Genomic DNA, 22,840 nt, shown 5'->3' on the forward strand with positions numbered 1-22,840 from the left:
TCAGCCCGGCCCAGCAGAAGCCTAATGTCCTGCAGAGTCTGGGAGCCTACGAAGGAATCATCAGGATTACTACGATCCATGGTGGCGTAAACCTGGGGACAGGATGCTACTGCACTGTCTCTGTACTGAGACAAGACGTCTCCGTCCATGTCTCTGTTCCTGTATAAACTTTCTCTGTCTCCATCTCTGTACTGAGACAAGACGTCTCCGTCCATGTCTCTGTTCCTGTATAAACTTTCTCCATCTTTGTAGTGAGATAAGCTGTTTTTGACCCTGTCTCTGTACTGAGATAAGCTGTCAGCACTGGACTCAAGCCCCCCTGCCAGCTCTATAGCAGCCTGGGTAGAGACATTTACTCTGCTGTCTCTCTGATGTTGTTCAGTGGACTGTAGGTTCGGAAGCAAGCCAGGGTACTTTTTATGTTTGGACTCTGGTGCAGGGAGCTGGTCGATGTGGAGGTCAAGGGGCTGGGTGGACTGTGGTGCAGGGGAGGATGGCTGGTGGCAGTGAGGATCCTGCTGGGAGTCCTGGAGCACTGTGGTCTCCACTGAGATAACCAGGGGGCAGAGGGCCATCCTCAGACTGCCCTGGCTGGGAGACCTGTCTCTGTCTGGTCCCGGAGAGGGGGACAGGCAGCTCCTGGTGTTCTCTGCCTGGCTCCTTATGGGATGGAGATGGAGGCTGTCCACACTGAGAGGTAGAGACATGCTTGAGGCCACAGACAGCAGGCTGGACCTGGAGAACTCTCCTTTATGAGGGCTGTCACCTGGGAACATCACGGGACAGGAGAGGATGTTACTTGGGTCTAATCTTGAATGCTGATTGGTTAAAACCGCATTTCAGACAGTGTCTATTCCACAAGTTGTCACCGGCTAAATCTATGATGTTAAAATGCCTATTTACTCTGTTCCATCTGACTGTACAATCCACTGTCTGGGGTGGCAGGGTAGCCTAGTGGTTAGAGTGTTGGACTAGTAACCAAAAGGTTGCAAGTTCGAATCCCCGAGCTGACAAGGTACAAATCTGTCGCTCTGCTCCTGAACAGGCAGTTAACCCACTGTTCCTAGGCCGTCATTGAAAATAAGAATTTGTTCTTAACTGACTTGCCTAGTAAAATAAAGGTAAAATGTAAAAAAAATAAAATGTCTCATCAGCCCAGCCAGGCAATTTATAAACTCGATCTCCACTATATGGAGACAAAGGTCAACTAGTTTGAAGTGTTAGCTGTGTTGTTGGCAAGCTCCTCTGAACAACAGTGTCCTGATGAGAGAACATGTTTTCTCTGCCGGGTGAAACCGCACCTCATTCGCTCATTGTTATGGACGTATCCACATAAACGTCACTAGAAAACAGCTTCAACAAACGCAACTACTTTGTTGTTATTCTGGCTACGCTGTTTGATGTGACTGTAAATTAGCCGTAGTTGGCTAGCAAGCAAGCCAGGGATAAGAACGTTACCAGCCAGTCTGGCAATGGAACATTTAGACTGAACGACTGGGTCGCGTCCCATAGATACAGAACAACAAGACTGAACGACTGGGTCTCGTCCCATAGATACAGAACATCAAGACTGAACGACTGGGTCGCGTCCCATAGATACAGAACAACAAGACTGAACGACTGGGTCTCGTCCATAGATACAGAACAACAAGACTGAACGACTGGGTCTCGTCCCATAGATACAGAACATCAAGACTGAACGACTGGGTCGCGTCCATAGATACAGAACAAAAAGCCTGAACGACTGGGTCACGTCCATAGATACAGAACAAAAAGCCTGAACGACTGGGTCGCGTCCATAGATACAGATCAAAAAGCCTGAACGACTGGGTCGCGTCCATAGATACAGAACAACAAGACTGAACGACTGGGTCGCGTCCATAGATACAGAACAACAAGACTGAACGACTGGGTCGCGTCCATAGATACAGAACAAAAAGCCTGAACGACTGGGGCGCCATAGATACAGAACAACAAGACTGAACGACTGGGTCGGGTCCATAGATACAGAACAACAAGACAGAACGACTGGGTCGTGTCTCTGGCAACTGAACCAATAGAGCGAACGACCAGCTGGCTTGGGAAGCAACCCTATATTTGTTTCGGACTATTTCTGGTGGAAGGATGAAATAATAAGAATAAATTCATGACACTTTAGGATGGTTACCTACCTACCTACCTACCTACCATCAGAAGGCTGTCCTTTAGGATGGTTACCTACCTACCATCAGAAGGCTGTCCTTTAGGATGGTTACCTACCTACCTACCATCAGAAGGCTGTCCTTTAGGATGGTTACCTACCTACCTACCATCAGAAGACTGTCCTTTAGGATGGTTACCTACCTACCTACCATCAGAAGGCTGTCCTTTAGGATGGTTACCTACCTACCTACCTACCTACCTACCATCAGAAGACTGTCCTTTAGGATGGTTACCTACCTACCTACCATCAGAAGGCTGTCCTTTAGGATGGTTACCTACCTACCTACCTACCATCAGAAGACTGTCCTTTAGGATGGTTACCTACCTACCTACCATCAGAAGGCTGTCCTTTATGATGGTTACCTACCTACCATCAGAAGGCTGTCCTTTAGGATGGTTACCTACCTACCTACCATCAGAAGGCTGTCCTTTATGATGGTTACCTACCTACCATCAGAAGGCTGTCCTTTAGGATGGTTACCTACCTACCTACCATCAGAAGGGTGTCCTTTAGGATGGTTACCTACCTACCTACCATCAGAAGGCTGTCCTTTAGGATGGTTACCTACCTACCTACCTACCTACCTACCATCAGAAGACTGTCCTTTAGGATGGTTACCTACCTACCTACCATCAGAAGGCTGTCCTTTATGATGGTTACCTACCTACCATCAGAAGGCTGTCCTTTAGGATGGTTACCTACCTACCTACCATCAGAAGGCTGTCCTTTAGGATGGTTACCTACCTACCTACCATCAGAAGGCTGTCCTTTAGGATGGTTACCTACCTACCTACCTACCTACCATCAGAAGGCTGTCCTTTAGGATGGTTACCTACCTACCTACCATCAGAAGACTGTCCTTTAGGATGGTTACCTACCTACCTACCTACCATCAGAAGGCTGTCCTTTAGGATGGTTACCTACCTACCTACCATCAGAAGGCTGTCCTTTAGGATGGTTACCTACCTACCTACCATCAGAAGGCTGTCCTTTAGGATGGTTACCTACCTACCTACCTACCTACCTACCATCAGAAGACTGTCCTTTAGGATGGTTACCTACCTACCTACCATCAGAAGGCTGTCCTTTATGATGGTTACCTACCTACCTACCATCAGAAGGCTGTCCTTTAGGATGGTTACCTACCTACCTACCATCAGAAGGCTGTCCTTTAGGATGGTTACCTACCTACCTACCATCAGAAGGCTGTCCTTTAGGATGGTTACCTACCTACCTACCTACCTACCATCAGAAGGCTGTCCTTTAGGATGGTTACCTACCTACCTACCATCAGAAGACTGTCCTTTAGGATGGTTACCTACCTACCTACCTACCATCAGAAGGCTGTCCTTTAGGATGGTTACCTACCTACCTACCATCAGAAGGCTGTCCTTTAGGATGGTTACCTACCTACCTACCTTCAGAAGGCTGTCCTTTAGGATGGTTACCTACCTACCTACCATCAGAAGGCTGTCCTTTAGGATGGTTACCTACCTACCATCAGAAGGCTGTCCTTTAGGATGGTTACCTACCTACCTACCATCAGAAGGCTGTCCTTTAGGATGGTTACCTACCTACCTACCATCAGAAGACTGTCCTTTAGGATGGGTTACCTACCTACCTACCATCAGAAGGCTGTCCTTTAGGATGGTTACCTACCTACCTACCATCAGAAGGCTGTCCTTTAGGATGGTTACCTACCTACCTACCATCAGAAGGCTGTCCTTTAGGATGGGTTGCCTACCTACCTACCATCAGAAGGCTGTCCTTTAGGATGGGTTACCTACCTACCTACCATCAGAAGGCTGTCGTTTAGGATGGTTACCTACCAACCTACCTACCATCAGAAGGCTGTCCTTTAGGATGGTTACCTACCTACCTACCTACCATCAGAAGGCTGTCCTTTAGGATGGTTACCTACCTACCATCAGAAGACTGTCCTTTAGAATGGGTTGCCTACCTACCTACCATCAGAAGGCTGTCCTTTAGGATGGGTTACCTACCTACCTACCATCAGAAGGCTGTCGTTTAGGATGGTTACCTACCAACCTACCTACCATCAGAAGGCTGTCCTTTAGGATGGTTACCTACCTACCTACCACCAGAAGGCTGTCCTTCAGGATGGGTTACCTACCTACCTACCATCAGAAGGCTGTCCTTTAGGATGGCTACCTACCTACCTACCTACCATCAGAAGGCTGTCCTTTAGGATGGTTACCTACCTACCATCAGAAGACTGTCCTTTAGAATGGGTTGCCTACCTACCTACCTACCTACCTACCATCAGAAGGCTGTCCTTTAGGATGGGTACCTACCTACCTACCTACCTACCATCAGAAGGCTGTCCTTTAGGATGGTTACCTACCTACCTACCATCAGAAGGCTGTCCTTTAGGATGGTTACCTACCTACCATCAGAAGGCTGTCCTTTAGGATGGTTACCTACCTACCATCAGAAGGCTGTCCTTTAGGATGGTTACCTACCTACCTACCATCAGAAGGCTGTCCTTTATGATGTTTACCTACCTACCTACCTACCTACCTACCATCAGAAGGCTGTCTTTTAGGATGGGTTACCTACCTACCTACCATCAGAAGGCTGTCGTTTAGGATGGTTACCTACCAACCTACCTACCATCAGAAGGCTGTCCTTTAGGATGGTTACCTACCTACCTACCATCAGAAGGCTGTCCTTTAGGATGGTTACCTACCTACCTACCTTCAGAAGGCTGTCCTTTAGGATGGTTACCTACCTACCATCAGAAGACTGTCCTTTAGAATGGGTTGCCTACCTACCTACCATCAGAAGGCTGTCCTTTAGGATGGGTACCTATCTACCTACCTACCTACCTACCATCAGAAGGCTGTCCTTTAGGATGGTTACCTACCTACCTACCATCAGAAGGCTGTCCTTTAGGATGGTTACCTACCTACCTACCATCAGAAGACTGTCCTTTAGGATGGTTACCTACCATCAGAAGGCTGTCCTTTAGGATGGTTACCTACCTACCTACCTACCATCAGAAGGCTGTCCTTTAGGATGGTTACCTACCTACCTTCAGAAGGCTGTCCTTTAGGATGGTTACCTACCTACCATCAGAAGACTGTCCTTTAGAATGGGTTGCCTACCTACCTACCTACCATCAGAAGGCTGTCCTTTAGGATGGTTACCTACCTACCATCAGAAGGCTGTCCTTTAGGATGGGTTACCTACCTACCTACCATCAGAAGGCTGTCCTTTATGATGTTTACCTACCTACCATCAGAAGGCTGTCCTTTAGGATGGGTTTACCTACCTACCTACCTACCTACCTACCTACCTACCTACCATCAGAAGGCTGTCCTTTAGGATGGTTACCTACCTACCTACCATCAGAAGGCTGTCCTTTAGGATGGTTACCTACCTACCTACCATCAGAAGGCTGTCCTTTAGGATGGTTACCTACCTACCTACCATCAGAAGGCTGTCCTTTAGGATGGTTACCTACCTACCATCAGAAGACTGTCCTTTAGGATGGTTACCTACCTACCTACCATCAGAAGGCTGTCCTTTAGGATGGGTTACCTACCTACCTACCTACCTACCTACCTACCTACCATCAGAAGGCTGTCCTTTAGGATGGTTACCTACCTACCTACCATCAGAAGGCTGTCCTTTAGGATGGTTACCTACCTACCTACCATCAGAAGGCTGTCCTTTAGGATGGTTACCTACCTACCTACCATCAGAAGACTGTCTTTTAGGATGGTTACCTACCAACCTACCTACCATCAGAAGGCTGTCCTTTATGATGTTTACCTACCTACCATCAGAAGGCTGTCCTTTAGGATGGGTTACCTACCTACCTACCTACCTACCTACCTACCTACCTACCATCAGAAGGCTGTCCTTTAGGATGGTTACCTACCTACCTACCATCAGAAGGCTGTCCTTTAGGATGGTTACCTACCTACCTACCTACCATCAGATGACTGTCCTTTAGGATGGTTACCTACCTACCTACCATCAGAAGGCTGTTCTTTAGGATGGTTACCTACCTACCATCAGAAGGCTGTCCTTTAGGATGGTTACCTACCTACCTACCATCAGAAGACTGTCCTTTAGGATGGTTACCTACCTACCATCAGAAGGCTGTCCTTTAGGATGGTTACCTACCTACCATCAGAAGGCTGTCCTTTAGGATGGTTACCTACCTACCATCAGAAGGCTGTCCTTTAGGATGGTTACCTACCTACCATCAGAAGGCTGTCCTTTAGGATGGTTACCTACCTACCATCAGAAGGCTGTCCTTTAGGATGGTTACCTACCTACCATCAGAAGGCTGTCCTTTAGGATGGTTACCTACCTACCATCAGAAGGCTGTCCTTTAGGATGGTTACCTACCTACCTACCATCAGAAGGCTGTCCTTTAGGATGGTTACCTACCTACCTACCATCAGAAGGCTGTCCTTTAGGATGGTTACCTACCTACCTACCATCAGAAGGCTGTCATTTAGGATGGTTACCTACCTACCATCAGAAGGCTGTCCTTTAGGATGGTTACCTACCTACCTACCTACCATCAGAAGGCTGTCCTTTAGGATGGTTACTTACCTACCTACCTTCAGAAGGCTGTCCTTTAGGATGGTTACCTACCTACCATCAGAAGACTGTCTTTTAGGATGGTTACCTACCTACCTACCTACCTACCATCAGAAGACTGTCCTTTAGGATGGTTACCTACCTACCTACCTACCTTCAGAAGGCTGTGTGCTCTTGGTTGGCGTGCCAGTGGCTGTGGATCCCTTTACGGTGCACAGATCAGTGGGAGAGAACTCTGGCTCTCTGATTGGCCCTCGAGGTCCAAAGGGATTGAGGATCGTAGAAGGAGACTGGTCGATCCCAAGGTTGTGAAGGTACATCTGCAGGTCAGAATCAAAACAGTCATATACAGTGAATCTATGAGAATATGTCATTGTATAGATATGCTGTTATTTTCAGATCAACAGAGCAGCCGACATTGAACAGCATCCCTCCTCACATAAGTTGTAAAATGAGTCTTACCGGAATCCTTTCTTCAATGTTGAGCTCCCTCTCCCTGTGTGGTGAGGATGGTTTGGAGGACCAGTACGGGGCATAGTTATCCACCTCCAGACTGACCACAGAAGAAGAAGCAGCCCTGACGGACACCTCAAAGTTTTGCCCACTGTGGCCACTGTCCTGGGAGCTGGAGAGGACGTCTCGCTTTGATGACACGTTATTGAAGCGTCCCAGGCTGATGAAGGGAGAGGGCTCGGTTGGAGCACCACTGGGCTGTTCAGGTCCACCTCCTGACTGAACCCTGTCTGACCCTGACCCTCCCCGGCTCCTCTCCAACACCCTGGGCTGCCCTGTAGCACTCTCCTCCTCTGGCTGTGTCTGGCTGCTGTCCTGGTCAGTGTGTGTCTGTGCACGCTGAGCTCTCTGGATAGACGTGACCACTGTGTTGAGGGAGGAGTGGGACTGAGACCTGCCCAGGGGGGATGGCCCTCCTACAGGCCCTGCTGTGTCCTCTCTCTCAGGAAGACCACTACCTGCTGCCTCCCCTCTGCTAGGGGAGGAGGGTCCAGATTCACACATGCTGAGGGTCTGTTGCCCAGCTGTGGAACAGTCAACATACGGGTCAGAGAGTCAGAGACTGCATCGTAGGCCTTCTGCTTGGGAGAGACCCCGGAGAAGCCCTGAAGAGACAAGTTGTCATAGAACGACATCTTGTTTGAACTTTGGTTGGCCTTCCAGGCATCAACCTTCTGTAGGTAGTTAAGACTGGGGAGAGAATGGTGGCCTCTTCCCGAGGGCTCCTGTACTGTCTCTCTGGCAGGCGGAGGGGGGTCCCGGACAGGGGTGGCGCTATCAGGCAGGGTGTCTACAGCAGGCTGGGGCTGGGAGGAGACTCTGGAGCCTGAGGAGCGCTGAGAGACCTCCATGTTAAAGCTGAGGGCAGACCGCTTAGTGCTGGATCTGACTGGAGCGTGGAGGAACACACCTGGGGTGGACTGGGACACGGGCCGAGGGAGAAGGCTCAGGAACGAGACGTCTGGTTCTATGCCTGTCTGGTTCCCTGAGGACCAGAGGTCTCTCTCCCTATGGCCTCGCTCCACACTGAACCCTGCTGAAAACTGGGCTCCGACCCCAGCCCCTGGCCCTAACACACTGGCCCGTAGCCCTCTGGTCACGCTCAACCTCCCTTTGGTGGATCCAGTGGTTGAAACATTAGGTGTATTGGTGACAATGTCAGGTGTGTTGACTTCACTGTGTAAGGAGGGTATGGGCCCACGGCTGGTACCTCCCTGGGTCTCTGCTCCAGGCTCAGAGTCCAGACTCCTCTCGAGCTCCGAGCAGAGCTGCCTGCGGGACGCATTACTGCTTTCTTCCGGCTGGCTGCTCAGGGAACGGAGGGTGATGTTGGAAATTTCAGACATCCGTGAAGACTGTTTACTTTTGAGTTTCTCCGTCTTCTCAGGTGAGACGGAGGCTCCTCCTTGAGGGCCTTCTCTTCTCCCTGTGACTGGCGGTGAGACGTCAGGCAGCAGCTCAGGTGAGACGTCAGGCAGCGCTCTTTGGCTCACATCCCTCTCTTCTCTCAAGCCATCTGGTTTGGAAACACAGCTGTCACTCCTGCATTCTCCCCCAAAGAAGTTAGTCCTGTTGAGAGAGGTCTCAGAGGCAGAGGAGACGGCACTGCTGCTACCGCTGGGCATGCCAACGTCCTTCTGGAGCAGATCCAGCAGCTTTCTGACAGGGATGTCCCCGCTGAGGAACGAAGCGTGGTCGTCAGGGGGCACGGCCAGAGGTCTGTCTGGGTCAAGGAGACTGGTACGTGTCTAGTGATCAGAATCAGAAACCGCCTTCATTCGCCGAGGACATTTACATATACACAGAATTTTACTTGGTGATATGGTAATGCAGGGCGGCAGGGTAGCCTAGTGGTTAGAGTGTAGAGGCGGCAGGGTAGCCTAGAGGTTAGAGTGTAGAGGCGGCAGGGTAGCCTAGTGGTTAGAGTGTAGAGGCGGCAGGGTAGCCTAGTGGTTAGAGTGTAGAGGCGGCAGGGTAGCCTAGTGGTTAGAGTGTAGAGGCGGCAGGGTAGCCTAGTGGTTAGAGTGTAGAGGCGGCAGGGTAGCCTAGTGGTTAGAGTGTAGAGGCGGCAGGTAGCCTAGTGGTTAGAGTGTAGAGGCGGCAGGGTAGCCTAGTGGTTAGAGTGTAGAGGCGGCAGGTAGCCTAGTGGTTAGAGTGTAGAGGTGGCAGGGTAGCCTAGTGGTTAGAGTGTAGAGGCAGCAGGTAGCCTAGTGGTTAGAGTGTAGAGGCGGCAGGGTAGCCTAGTGGTTAGAGAGTAGAGGTGGCAGGGTAGCCTAGTGGTTAGAGTGTAGAGGCGGCAGGTAGCCTAGTGGTTAGAGTGTAGAGGTGGCAGGGTAGCCTAGTGGTTAGAGCGTAGAGGTGGCAGGGTAGCCTAGTGGTTAGAGCGTAGGGGAGGCAGGGTAGCCTAGTGGTTAGAGTGGAGGGATGGCAGGGTAGCCTAGTGGTTAGAGTGTAGGGGCGGCAGGGTAGCCTAGTGGTTAGAGTGTAGGGACGGCAGGGTAGCCTAGTGGTTAGAGCGTTGGACTAGTAACCGAAAGGTTGCAAGTTCAAATCCCCAAGCTGACAAGGTACAAATCTGGCGTTCTGCCACTGAACAGGCAGTTAACCCACTGTTCCTAGGCCGTCATTGAAAATAAGAATCTGTTTTTAACTGACTTGCCAAGTTAAATAAAGGTTAAAAAAAAAAAATTTTAAATAAATAAATAAAAATGCCAGCATTAGAGAAAATATAGAGACACAATATACACAGAATTTACACAGTATACATATAGTATAATATAGATCTGCCCCCGGCCAGTACCCCAGAACGATGAGTCTTCTGCCCCTCGTTATCCCTGACGGTGGCTGGGTAGCGGTCCTCCCCTGGCTGTCCCAACCCGTCACCAGGGGACATGCTGTGTTCGGAGAGGGAGCAGCAGCTACTGGCCCTCTCCTCCGACCGAGACAGGGTGGAGGTGTGACCCAGAGGGTGCTGTGACAGAAAGCATAAATCGTACCAAACACAAAACAAACCAGCCATGGACACTAATTGGGGCAGCAGGTAGCCTCGAGATTAGAGCATTGGGCCAGTAGGTGAAAAGTCGCTGGTTTGAATCCCAGAGCAGACAAGAGGAAAAATATGTCACTTGTGCCCTTCAGCAAGGCACTAAACCCTAATTGCTTCAGGGGCGCTTGTGACAATGGTGACCCTGGCCCCACTACCTAGGGGTGTCTAAGGGGGAGTTGGGATATGCGAGAACCACATTTCCAATACACACTTGTACCAGTGTCTAACAGGACAAATATAAACACTCCCTAAATTATTATTATAATTGTCTTGTTGCTACCAGATCCACTAAACAATATCACCAGACAATGTTTATTTTCTGTTTATTCTTTGTTTCCTCTGACGGTGTTAGCTCTGTGATCTGGTGGTGTTGGCTCTGTGATCTGGTGGTGTTGGCTCTGTGATCTGGTGGTGTTGGCTCTGTGATTTGGTGGTGTTGGCTACATTTATCTCTGTGATCTGGTGGTGTTGGCTACATTTATCTCTGTGATCTGGTGGTGTTGGCTCTGTGATCTGGTGGTGTTGGCTCTGTGATCTGGTGGTGTTGGCTCTGTGATCTGGTGGTGTTGGCTCTGTGATCTGGTGGTGTTGGCTCTGTGATCTGGTGGTGTTGGCTCTGTGATCTGGTGGTGTTGGCTCTGTGATCTGGTGGTGTTGGCTCTGTGATCTGGTGGTGTTGGCTCTGTGATCTGGTGGTGTTGGCTCTGTGATTTGGTGGTGTTGGCTACATTTATCTCTGTGATCTGGTGGTGTTGGCTACATTTAGCTTTGTGATCTGGTGGTGTTGGCTACATTTAGCTTTGTGATCTGGTGGTGTTGGCTACATTTAGCTCTGTGATTTGGTGGTGTTGGCTACATTTAGCTCTGTGATTTGGTGATGTTAGCTACATTTAGCTCTGCGATCTGGTGGTGTTGGCTCTGTGATCTGGTGGTGTTGGCTACATTTAGCTCTGCGATCTGGTGATGTTAGCTACATTTAGCTCTGCGATCTGGTGGTGTTGGCTCTGTGATCTGGTGGTGTTGGCTACATTTAGCTCTGTGATCTGGTGGTGTTGGCTCTGTGATCTGGTGGTGTTGGCTACATTTAGCTCTGTGATCTGGTGGTGTTGGCTACATTTAGCTCTGTGATCTGGTGGTGTTAGCTCCATTTGGCAGGCTAGCACAGTAAGAGGGACAAGAAGTAGCAAGCATTGGTTACTATATGAAGGTTACAGGTAGAGAAAGATCAGCTGACCTCAGACAGGGTGGAGTTGTAGGCTAGAGGATGCTGGGACAGAGAGGAATGCTGAGGGTCTGACGGCTGGACAACGCCGCTACTGCCCTTCTTGGCCTGTGGTATCAGAAACCTGTCGGAGGCTACAGACACGTCTGGAGACCCCCTGACAAGACAAACAGGAGATGTGCATAACACAAGCATGGGTAACTATTCAATAACCTAAAACTATTCATGCTGATATAGTGACCTTTGTTCCTTATAGTAATGAAACTATTATTTTAATAAACAGTTTTATTTTTCTAATGACGAAAGCGTTTACCTTAAAGGGGCAAACTCTAAGTCTGTTGTTTGTTGGAAGAGAGAGTATCCCGAGAAGTCATACTCTGGTAGCAGAGCAAGGGCAGGTGACAGACAGCTGTCCTGAAATTCTAATGAAAAAATAATAATAATAATTTTAAAAAAGTCAACATATTAAAAACAACGACATGTTATCTCTATCATTGCTGGTGATTAATTCATCGGTGAGACCCATGTTACAAAACAGAACAGAAGACACAGGCAGACAGCTCGTTTCAAAGAGCAAAAAACTGTCATCAAGTTGTTGGGAGTTGCCAGTGCCTTGTCATGATGAAAGTGTGTCTGTACGTATGGTTGGCACAGTGCTGAGACTGACCCTCCATAGCACGGTGGACTCGTGTCTTACCCAGACCCAGGTACTGACTCCTGTCCTCTTCTGCTGGGAGATGGAACCATGACTCGGTCCTCTGGAGAAAAAAAAAAGCAACAAAACAACAACTCCTCAATAAAACCGCAACATTACAGAATAAAACTGTAACTCTTCAAACAACAGTTCATGTTCAGAACATAGGAGTATTAGTATTGTGGATCATAGACAGCAGCTGGATGACTTCCCTTCTACTCGGTGATAGACCTGAGGGTGACAGCTCCAGCAACCTAATTAGCTGAAAGGTTATGTTGACTGGCTAGTTGGAAACACAGGAAGGTCCTTATTTGTATGTTGTATTTATTATGGATCCCCATTAGTTCCTGTCAAGGCAGCAGCTACTCTTCCTGGGGTTTATTATGGATCCCCATTAGTTCCTGTCAAGGCAGCAGCTACTCTTCCTGGGGTTTCTTATGGATCCCCATTAGTTCCTGTCAAGGCAGCAGCTACACTTCCTGGGGTTTATTATGGATCCCCATTAGTTCCTGCCAAGACAGCAGCTACTCTTCCTGGGGTTTATTATGGATCCCCATTAGTTCCTGCCAAGACAGCAGCTGCTCTTCCTGGGGTTTATTATGGATCCCCATTAGTTCCTGTCAAGGCAGCAGCTACACTTCCTGGGGTTTATTATGGATCCCCATTAGTTCCTGCTAAGACAGCAGCTACTCTTCCTGGGGTTTATTATGGATCCCCATTAGTTCCTGCCAAGGCAGCAGCTACTCTTCCTGGGGTTTATTATGGATCCCCATTAGTTCCTGTCAAGGCAGCAGCTACACTTCCTGGGGTTTATTATGGATCCCCATTAGTTCCTGCCAAGACAGCAGCTACTCTTCCTGGGGTTTATTATGGATCCCCATTAGTTCCTGCCAAGACAGCAGCTGCTCTTCCTGGGGTTTATTATGGATCCCCATTAGTTCCTGCCAAGACAGCAGCTGCTCTTCCTGGGGTTTATTATGGATCCCCATTAGTTCCTGTCAAGGCAGCAGCTACACTTCCTGGGGTTTATTATGGATCCCCATTAGTTCCTGCCAAGACAGCAGCTACTCTTCCTAGGGTCCAGCAAAATTAAGGCAGTTTTACCATTTTAAAAACATTACAATTCATTTACAACAGATTTCACAACACTAAGTGTGTGCCCTCTGGCCCCTACTCCACCACTACCACATGTCTACATCACTAAATCCATGTGTACGTGTGTGTATATTGTGTATATTATTGTGTGTGTCTGTCTGTGCCCGTGTGTGTCTCTTCACAGTCCCCACTGCTCCATAAGGTGTATTTGAATCGTATTTTTATCTAATTGTATTGCTTGTATCAGGTACCTGATGTGGAATAGAGTTCCATGTAGTCATGTCTCTATGTTGTACTGTGCACCTCCCTTAGTCTGTTCTGAACTTGGGGACTGTGAAGAGACCTCTGGTGGCATGTCTTGTGGGGTAGTCAGGGTGTCTGAGCTGTGTGCCAGTAGTTCAAACAGACAGCTCTGTGATTTCAACATGTCAATAGCTCTCACAGATACAAGTAGTGATGAAGGCAATCTCTCCTCCACTCTGAGCCAGGAGAGATTAACATGCATATGATTCATGTTAGCTCTTTGTGTACATTCAAGGGCCAACCGTGTTGCCCTGTTCAAAATCAAATAGTTCTGAGAAAATCTTCTCTAGTCCCTCATTCTAGCACCTAACCACACCACTGAACAGTAGTCCGGGTGTGACAAAACTAGGGCCTGCCTTGTTGATAGTGCTGTTAAGAAGGTAGAAACTAGGGCCTGTAGGACCTGCCTTGTTGATAGTGCTGTTAAGAAGGTAGAAACAAGGGCCTGTAGGACCTACCTTGTTGATAGTGCTGTTAAGAAGGCACAGCAGCGATTTATTATGGACAGACCTCTCCCCATCTTATCTACTGTTGTATCAACATGTTTCGACCATGACAGTTTATAATCCAGGGTTACCCCAAGCAGTTTAGTCAACTTAACTTGCTCAATATCTACATTATCTTTCATATCGGCGAGTATTTGTAAAACAATTACATTTCTAAAAAAAGGTGACATCGATACACACATTTATAGGGTTAGTGTTCCCACACGGCCATATCTCCATGTTACAGCGCATGTTTACTGAAGACAGAGGGACCACCTGATCGAATAAGCTATCTGTCTTGCATGCTCCTAACACTTGTGTGTAACAGAAAGCCACCGGAAACGCGTTCACTAAAAAAATACTGTCCAAATAATACCTATTTGGGCAAAGCAGGCAAGACATGTGACATGTTTTATGGGTCGAATAAATGTAGCTAGCCTACTTAATGTTTCTGTAGAAAACCCACACCACTGTGCTCCTTGTTCTATGTGACTGTACTAATGTATGTAACGTTAGCCAAGTTAGCCATGTTACTGGTAGCATGTTACTGGTAGCTAAGCTAGCCGTGTTACTGGTAGCTAAGCTAGCCGTGTTACAGGTAGCTAAGCTAGCCGTGTTACAGGTAGCTAAGCTAGCCGTGTTACAGGTAGCTAAGCTAGCCGTGTTACAGGTAGCTAAGCTATAAGTGTTACAGGTAGCTAAGCTAGCCGTGTTACAGGTAGCATGTTACTGGTAGCTAAGCTAGCCGTGTTACTGGTAGCTAAGCTAGCCGTGTTACAGGTAGCTAAGCTAGCCGTGTTACAGGTAGCTAAGCTAGCCGTGTTACAGGTAGCTAAGCTATAAGTGTTACAGGTAGCTAAGCTAGCCGTGTTACAGGTAGCTAAGATAGCCGTGTTACAGGTAGCTAAGATAGCCGTGTTACTGGTAGCTAAGATAGCCGTGTTACTGGTAGCTAAGATAGCCGTGTTACTGGTAGCTAAGTTAGCCGTGTTACTGGTAGCTAAGCTAGCCGTGTTACAGGTAGCTAAGTTAGCCGTATTACTGGCAGCTAAGCTAGCCACTTTACTGGTAGCTAAGCTAGCCACTTTACTGGTAGCTAAGATAGCCGTGTTACTGGTAGCTAAGCTAGCCGTGTTACAGGTAGCTAAGTTAACCGTATTACTGGCAGCTAAGCTAGCCACTTTACTGGTAGCTAATGTTAATGTTAGCTATCTCGGTTAGATAACGTCGTTAGCTAGTTAACGTGAATCAAAGGGGGGTGGTTCCGCATTTGTCTCGGCTCAACTCCTGTTATTTTATACCTCGGTCGCCTGTAACTTTGCGCACAACAAAGATTGCCTGTTTATTGCAGTTCATACAACAAAATGAACACTTCTTACTCTGTTGACATCTGCCTCGTATGCAGGAGAAGTTGGCTCCTGAGGCTCCATGTTGCTGTTGTCTCGGAGCCAGGGACGCTTCGCTTCCTTCACAGTTCGTACGGAAGAGCGGTTGCTAAGATCCTTCACAGTTCGTATCGAAGAGCGGTTGCTATGGACTTCTCTTCACAGTTCGTATCGAAGAGCGGTTGCTATGTCTTTCACAGTTCGTATCGAAAGGCGGTTGCTAAGGAAGCCCGCAAATCTTGAGCGGGAGATTCGCTGAAAAGGAACAAGAAAAAAAGTTTAAATCTGTGTCACTGCGACATCTAAGGCAGTGGAAGAGCAAAAGCATGTAGAGGGTTGAATTATGAGTATTTCTAATTTAAAAAAAATAAGAATGATTATATTAATTTATTTACAATGTTTGACATGTCTGTAATCTTATACTAAACACAACAAATCTTTCGTGCCCGAAAGGACATTGTAGTTTTGAAGGTGGCTTCCACATAACGTTAGCTGAAAGTCTCAACTTTTGACCAACAAGAAAAACATCTTTGAGGCATAGCAATCTTTCATAGAAACATTATCTGTAACTATTTTATTTGATTTTAATTTGGTCAACAGTAGTAACCACGGAAGAATGGCCCAATAGTTAACTATTAGATGTGTTTGTTTGCTGACAGTCACCAAAACAATGCGCCCTTTTCAATGCGGCAGAAGTCGGTGAGTTGTGTCTGGATGGCCTGCAACAATGACAACAAACGGACACGTAGAGAATCGGACGTGGCTCGTTTCAGCTTCATCTCGTTATTGATACCATGTCTTGTTTTGAGATGGTTTTGACTGATTTTCAAGTCAATGCTACAATTACAACTATAAGGCTGGTTTACAGTCCGCCTATCGACATCATAAACATTATATTGTCGTCCAACATCAAACTTGTCGATGTCGTTATGAAAAAAGTATAAATACAAAACGACAACCTCTGCATGACATCAGCAGCCTGGTGCTCCAAATAGTAAACTGTCTCTAATTTAACACAAATAAACACATCTGTTTTAAAATGTATTCAGTAAATGCAAGCCAGGCAACTAAAAGCAATGTTTTGGTCAATCCGGTATAGTGAGAACTTGAGCTCAATTGGTTTGCGAAGATATGAGGCCCCTGTTGGCAGAGATAGGCATGTTGCACTGGGACACGTTTTAATATGGTGAAAAAGCCTCTCATTTTACTATGGGTCCGTCGTGGTTCTGTGTAGCATTGTTATGCTAATATATTTGAGACCAGTATATTGCAGTTAATTTTGTCTTTGACTTAATAAGTAAAATATATTTTGAGTAGTAAAACAGGGAAACAAGGAGTGCCAGACAGTTCTCATTATAAAACACCAGATGGGGGGCTTTGTTTACTACTCACCAGTGTTTGGAATTCATTGAGCTCGTTGATAAAACACCATGGGATGCCTTTTTCACACGGATAATTATTTGTCAAAGGTGGTTCTGTGTAAAACTGCCGATTCCAGCTTTTGAACAAAAAGTTTGGTGTCACTGCGAAATGTCCATGTTTTTGAAAGAAAAGCAATTTTTTTGGGGACCATTAAAAGAACATCAGAAATACAGTGTTGACAATGCTGATGTTGTAAATGACTATTGTAGCTGGAAATGGCAGATTTTTTTATGGAATATCTACATAGGCTTACAGAGGCCCATTATCAGCAACCATCTATATTGGTATAAATGACTATTGTAGCTGGAAATGGCAGATTTTTTTATGGAATATCTACATAGGCTTACAGAGGCCCATTATCAGCAACCCTCTATATATATATATATGTATATATATATATATATATATATATATATATATATGACTATATATATAGATGGTTGCTGATAATGGGCCTCTGTAAGCCTATGTAGATATGTTTCTATCAGTGACGTCACTTGCTCTGAGACCTTGAAGTAGTAGTTCCCCTTGCTTTTGTGGAGCGATGGGTAACGATGCTTCGTGGGTGACTGTTGTTGATGTGTGCAGAGGGTCCCTGGTATGGGCGAGGGGACGGTCTAAAGTTATACTTTTACACATACCAGAGAGAATATTATAGACATCAAGAAAGTTTTCCCAACACTTTTGATAAACAGGGCAAATAGATATAGTCCTATAACAGTTAGGATCAGATTGATCTCCCCCTTTAAATACAGGACAACCCGTGGCGGCCTTCCAAGCAATGGGAACCTCCCCAGAAAGGAGAGACAGGTTAAAAAGGTTGGAGATGATAGGGTCTAAACCATCTGACCCAGATGTTTTTTGGGGGTCAAGTTTCAGGAGCTCCTTTAGCACCTCGGAATCAGTGATTGCCTGCATGGAGAAACTTTGTAGCTCGGCAGGGGGGAAAAGAGGGAGAGGCATCGGGGATAGTCGCATTAGAAGGGGTGGTTGATGAGGAAATGTTGGACGGCCAAGGAGGCATGGCTGAGTCAAATAGGAATCGTGACTTAATGAAGTGGTGATTAGAGCTCAGCCATGTGCTCCTTGTCACTAACATCATCAACATTAAGGGACATGGGCAGCTGTGAGGAGGAGGGTTAATACTCCAGGTCTTTAACCGTTTTCCAGAACTTCTTGGGGTTAGACCCACAGAGAGAGAACTGCTCCTTAAAGTAACTAACTTTGGCCTTCCGGATGGCCTGAGTGCACTTATTTCTCCTTTGCAGGAACGAGAGCCAGTCAGCCTGAGTGTGCGTGTGCCGAGCCTTTCGACAAATGCAATTCTTGAGGTGGAGTAACTGCAATATCACGGTCGAACCAGGGGCTGAACCTGTTTTTAATTCTAATTTTCTTTATGGGGCGTGTTTGTTAACAATACCACTGAAAATAGTTTAAAAAAGAAGGTCCGAGCGTCTTCGACAGAGGGGATCAAGCTGATTCTATACCATTTTACAGAGACCAGGTCATGAAGGAAGGCTTGCTCATTAAAGTGTTTTAGCAAGCGTCTATGACAAATCAGGACAGGTCGTTTCACTGAGCAGCCATTACAAACACAGGCTGTAAAACAGTGATCACTAAGGTCATTACAGAAAACACCAGACTGATACCTATCAGGATTATTTGTGAAGATAACCAGCGAGGAGAGAACAACCGAAGGTGATCCTTGGTAAAGATTGCCACTCCCCCACCTTTGGAAGATCTGTCTTGCCGAAAAAGGTTATAACCAGAAAAGTTAACATCAGTGTTCAAAACACTCTTCCTGAACCACGTCTCAGTAATGACCAACACATCTGGATTGGAGCTGTGAACCCACACTTTCAATTGATCCATTTTAGGTAATACGTTTCTAGTGTTAATGTGCATTAAACCCAGGCTTTTACGAGAGCAGAAATCAGTGAAGCAGATATCAGAGCACAAGTCAGAATTGGGGCTAGCAACAGTAGATGGGCCAGGGTGTACATGCACATTTCCAGATATCATCAACAGTAATACAATCAAGACACGGCAGAGGACAGGGAGAGCTCTGCAGTGATGATTTATGACATCTGAATGTGCATTAGATGGCGAAACCTAACCTTAAATTAAGACCAAAAAGGTAATTTGTGTTTTCATAAATGTTTATGATATAGACCATTTTGACGTTGTGGCTGTGCTATTTAGTGGAAACCCTTCGACCAAAGATGTGTGTAACTAAGCCAAGATTAACCACACCATGTCGTTTCTAATGGGAGCAAATTAATCATAGTGGGCAGAGACAAGCATGAAATAGCGAGAGCCTATTGGTGCGTTCACGCAAGTATTTGCATATTTCCGTTAGGGAACTCCGTGTCTGTGAAGTGTCCTTGCACTCCTTCTTAACAACGTATTTCTGTTTTACATTTGTAACGAGTAATGTCTACAAAAATGTGTCTTCTCTGTTCGTAACAGATTCTAGTTTTAGAAACAGAAAACTGTATTGAAATGAAATGTTTTATCAATAAGAAAATGTGAAAGATATCGGCTAAAATCCATCTTCTCCCACTTCAAGCCACTGGACTTCCTCTCACCACCTTATATGGTAGTGAGTGGAAACGCCAACGAGATGCTTCACATTTCTACATCCGGTGAAATATCTGTCTCATTGTTCTATCTGTACTTCAATCTAGACATTGACCCGGAAGTTATTTTGGTAACCTTGGGAATTCTTCCGGGATTTCTTTTATCAACATGGCTGCTTCGTAAAGCAACTTGTATGTTTCCGTTAACTACATGCACGCATTTTATTGATAGTTGTAGGTAAATATTTGCACTTAAACTATTAGAGTAAGCAGTCGATTGTCAGTAAGTATGTTTCAAGTTATTACCAGAAGTACCCCGGTAATCCGGCTTCTCGCCCCCCGTGGAGCCGTGCTTGTGGAGGCTGTCCGGGGTAGGAAGACCCGCACCGACCCAAAGGCCAAATCCAAAGAGGGGCGCATCAAAACGCCACCTCCCGTCGACCCGGTGGAGATGGTGGTCCTCAGGGAGAGATTCACAGAATATGACCTGATCATGAGAGCGCTGAGGTAAGACTAGACCAATGCACGTTTATGTTTCAGACGTGGTGTGTTTCAGGAGAAAATTTTAAGATTAAATCTAAGGTTACTGATAGTTAGTTCTGCATAAAAGTGCAATTGTCTGACTGATCCGTTTTAGTACTGATAATAGACAACGTTAGCTACCTTGCTTTCAGTTATCCCATTCATAGTCATAAAGATAAATATGGCGTGTTTTTGTAGGCACTAACTCCGCCATGGTTAGTAAACTAGACCAGCAAAAAAATCACAGCAACTGAGAAGTTGCCGTATTTATACAGTAAACACTTTTTCCATAACGTTATTGAGCCAATTAATATCATAGTAACTTGTAATGACGTTAGAATCTAAATGTGGGTTTCCTCAAAATGATTATTGTTGCAAGATATGACATCATAAAGGAATTTAAATGTGGCAAGAGAAAATATAATTTGCCCTCATCAAACTCGCCAGATCATTTTCCATCAATGGATGTCGGTTTAAGCAATACGTCACAAGGGGGGGGGGTGGTATATGGCCAATATACCACGGCTAAGGGCTGTTGTTATGCATGATGCAACGTGGAGTACCTGGATACAGCCGTTAGCTGTGGTATATTGGCCATATACCACAATCGCCGGGGTGCGTTATTGCTATTATAAACTGGTTACCAACATAATTAGGACAGTAAAGTACTTAAGTAGAAATACTTTAAAATACCACTTAAGTAGAAATACTTTAAAATACCACTTAATTAGTTTTTGGGGGTATCTGTACTTTACTATTTAAATGTATGGCAACTTTTACTTCACTACATTCCTAAAGAAAATAATGTACATTTTCCCCGACACCCAAAAGTACTCATTAGAGTTTGTCAGGAAAATGGTCCAATTCACTTATCAAGAGAACATCCCTGGTCATCTTTACTGCCTATGATCTGGAGGACTCACTAAACAGAGAACATCCCTGGTCATCTTTACTGCCTCTGATCTGGAGGACTCACTAAACAGAGAACATCCCTGGTCATCTCTACTGCCTCTGATCTGGAGGACTCACTAAACAGAGAACATCCCTGGTCATCTTTACTGCCTCTGATCTGGAGGACTCACTAAACAGAGAACATCCCTGGTCATCCCTACTGCCTCTGATCTGGAGGACTCACTAAACAGAGAACATCCCTGGTCCTCCCTACTGCCTCTGATCTGGAGGACACACTAAACAGAGAACATCCCTGGTCGTCCCTACTGCCTCTGATCTGGAGGACTCACTAAACAGAGAACATCCCTGGTCATCCCTACTGCCTCTGATCTGGAGGACTCACTAAACAGAGAACATCCCTACTGCCTCTGATCTGGACGACTCACTAAACAGAGAACATCCCTGGTCATCCCTACTGCCTCTGATCTGGAGGACTCACTAAACAGAGAACATCCCTGGTCATCCCTACTGCCTCTGATCTGGAGGACTCACTAAACAGAGAACATCCCTGGTCATCCCTACTGCCTCTGATCTGGAGGACTCACTAAACAGAGAACATCCCTGGTCATCCCTACTGCCTCTGATCTGGAGGACTCACTAAACAGAGAACATCCCTGGTCATCCCTACTGCCTCTGATCTGGAGGACTCACTAAACTCAAATGCTTTGTTTGTAAATTCTGTTCTGAGTGTTGGTATGCCCCTGGCTATCTGTAATTAAATTTAAAAAATACAAGGAAATTGTTCCGTCTGGTTTATAAGGAAGTCAAAATGATTTATACTTTTACTTTTGATACTTAAGTATATTTAAAACCAAATACTTTCAGACTTTTACTCAAGCAGTATTTGACTGGGTGACTTTCACTCTTACAGAAGAAAGGTTTTTGGAGAGTTTTCAGTATGGGGAACACAGAGACTGTTATAATGTTGTGGTCCATGAATGAGGTTGTGATTAGTGTGATGTGGTTGTCAGGCTGGAGTTCAAGGAGGAGATGCTGAGGAAGAGGTATGAAGAGGAGGTGGGCTCCCTGGCGGAGGAGAGGGCGAAGCAGGAGGCGGAGGAGCATCGCTCCCTCATGACCTGGAACCAGGAGGAGAATCTCCGCATGCTCAAGATCAGGTCAGGAAGGAACGGGACATCGGTTCTGATTTGTCCCAAATGGCACCCTATTCCCTACGTAGTGCAGAGCACTTTTCACTGCCCCTTTCATGTCCACCTCCATCAAATAATCCATAAAGCTTAATGGGAAATGATGTCTGTCTTGTATTCACATTCTCTCTCCCTCTTCTCTCTCTCTCCCTCTTCTCTCTCTCTCCCTCTCTTCTCTCTCTCCTCTCTTGTTCTCTGCCTTTAGGGAACTGAGAGTTCAGAAAGAGGTGGAAGCTGCTGAGGTCAAGAAGACAGAGGCAGCCATTCTGCGAGAGCAGGCCATGGAAAGCTTTGTTAAAGAGAAGGGAGAGGAGATCATGCGGATTCAGGTATGTAGAGTTTTGGTCAACCTTTTGAAAGCCAAAGTTACGTTTATTGACCTTGTTGTAAACAAGTGCGGCGCCAAGTTGGCGGAAGTTGTTTCCCTCTGAAACTAGAATGTTGTAGTGTCATGTCAATGCATCAATGTCTCAACTCTCTACATACATGGCTTTGTTCCAGGAGGAGGCCAAGAGCTTCATCAACCTGGAGAACCTGGACCAGCGTATTGAGGAAGCCCTGGACAACCCTAAGAACTATAACTTTGCCATCGACAAAGATGGCCGCGTGGTGAAGAGGACTGTGCTGCAGTGAGAGAGACTGAGGATGGCTGGAAGTGTAGAGTGAAGTTGCCCTAGACTCTGATCTGGAT

At 46.3% G+C, this 22,840-nt stretch overlaps 2 protein-coding genes across 2 annotated transcripts; one reads left to right on the forward strand and one right to left on the reverse strand.

Moving 5' to 3' along the window:
* Positions 1-6,930: 6,930 nt before the first annotated feature.
* Positions 6,931-15,732, reverse strand: LOC135535966 (uncharacterized). The gene is made up of 8 exons (XM_064962368.1): positions 15,522-15,732; positions 12,233-12,323; positions 11,879-11,987; positions 11,578-11,722; positions 10,098-10,268; positions 7,756-9,045; positions 7,247-7,645; positions 6,931-7,104 (listed from the first exon to the last, which is right to left on the reverse strand). Exons 1-8 carry the CDS (start codon positions 15,570-15,572, stop codon positions 6,931-6,933), a joined length of 2,430 nt encoding a protein of 809 aa, XP_064818440.1. The 5' UTR covers positions 15,573-15,732.
* Positions 15,733-19,670: 3,938 nt separating this feature from the next.
* Positions 19,671-22,840, forward strand: LOC135535974 (small ribosomal subunit protein mS26-like). Its single transcript, XM_064962379.1, has 4 exons — positions 19,671-20,035; positions 21,973-22,119; positions 22,355-22,478; positions 22,651-22,840. Exons 1-4 carry the CDS (start codon positions 19,818-19,820, stop codon positions 22,780-22,782), a joined length of 621 nt encoding a protein of 206 aa, XP_064818451.1. The 5' UTR covers positions 19,671-19,817; the 3' UTR covers positions 22,783-22,840.

The sequence above is a fragment of the Oncorhynchus masou genome, unplaced genomic scaffold (assembly GCF_036934945.1).
Source record: "Oncorhynchus masou masou isolate Uvic2021 unplaced genomic scaffold, UVic_Omas_1.1 unplaced_scaffold_539, whole genome shotgun sequence".
NCBI lineage: Eukaryota > Metazoa > Chordata > Actinopteri > Salmoniformes > Salmonidae > Oncorhynchus > Oncorhynchus masou.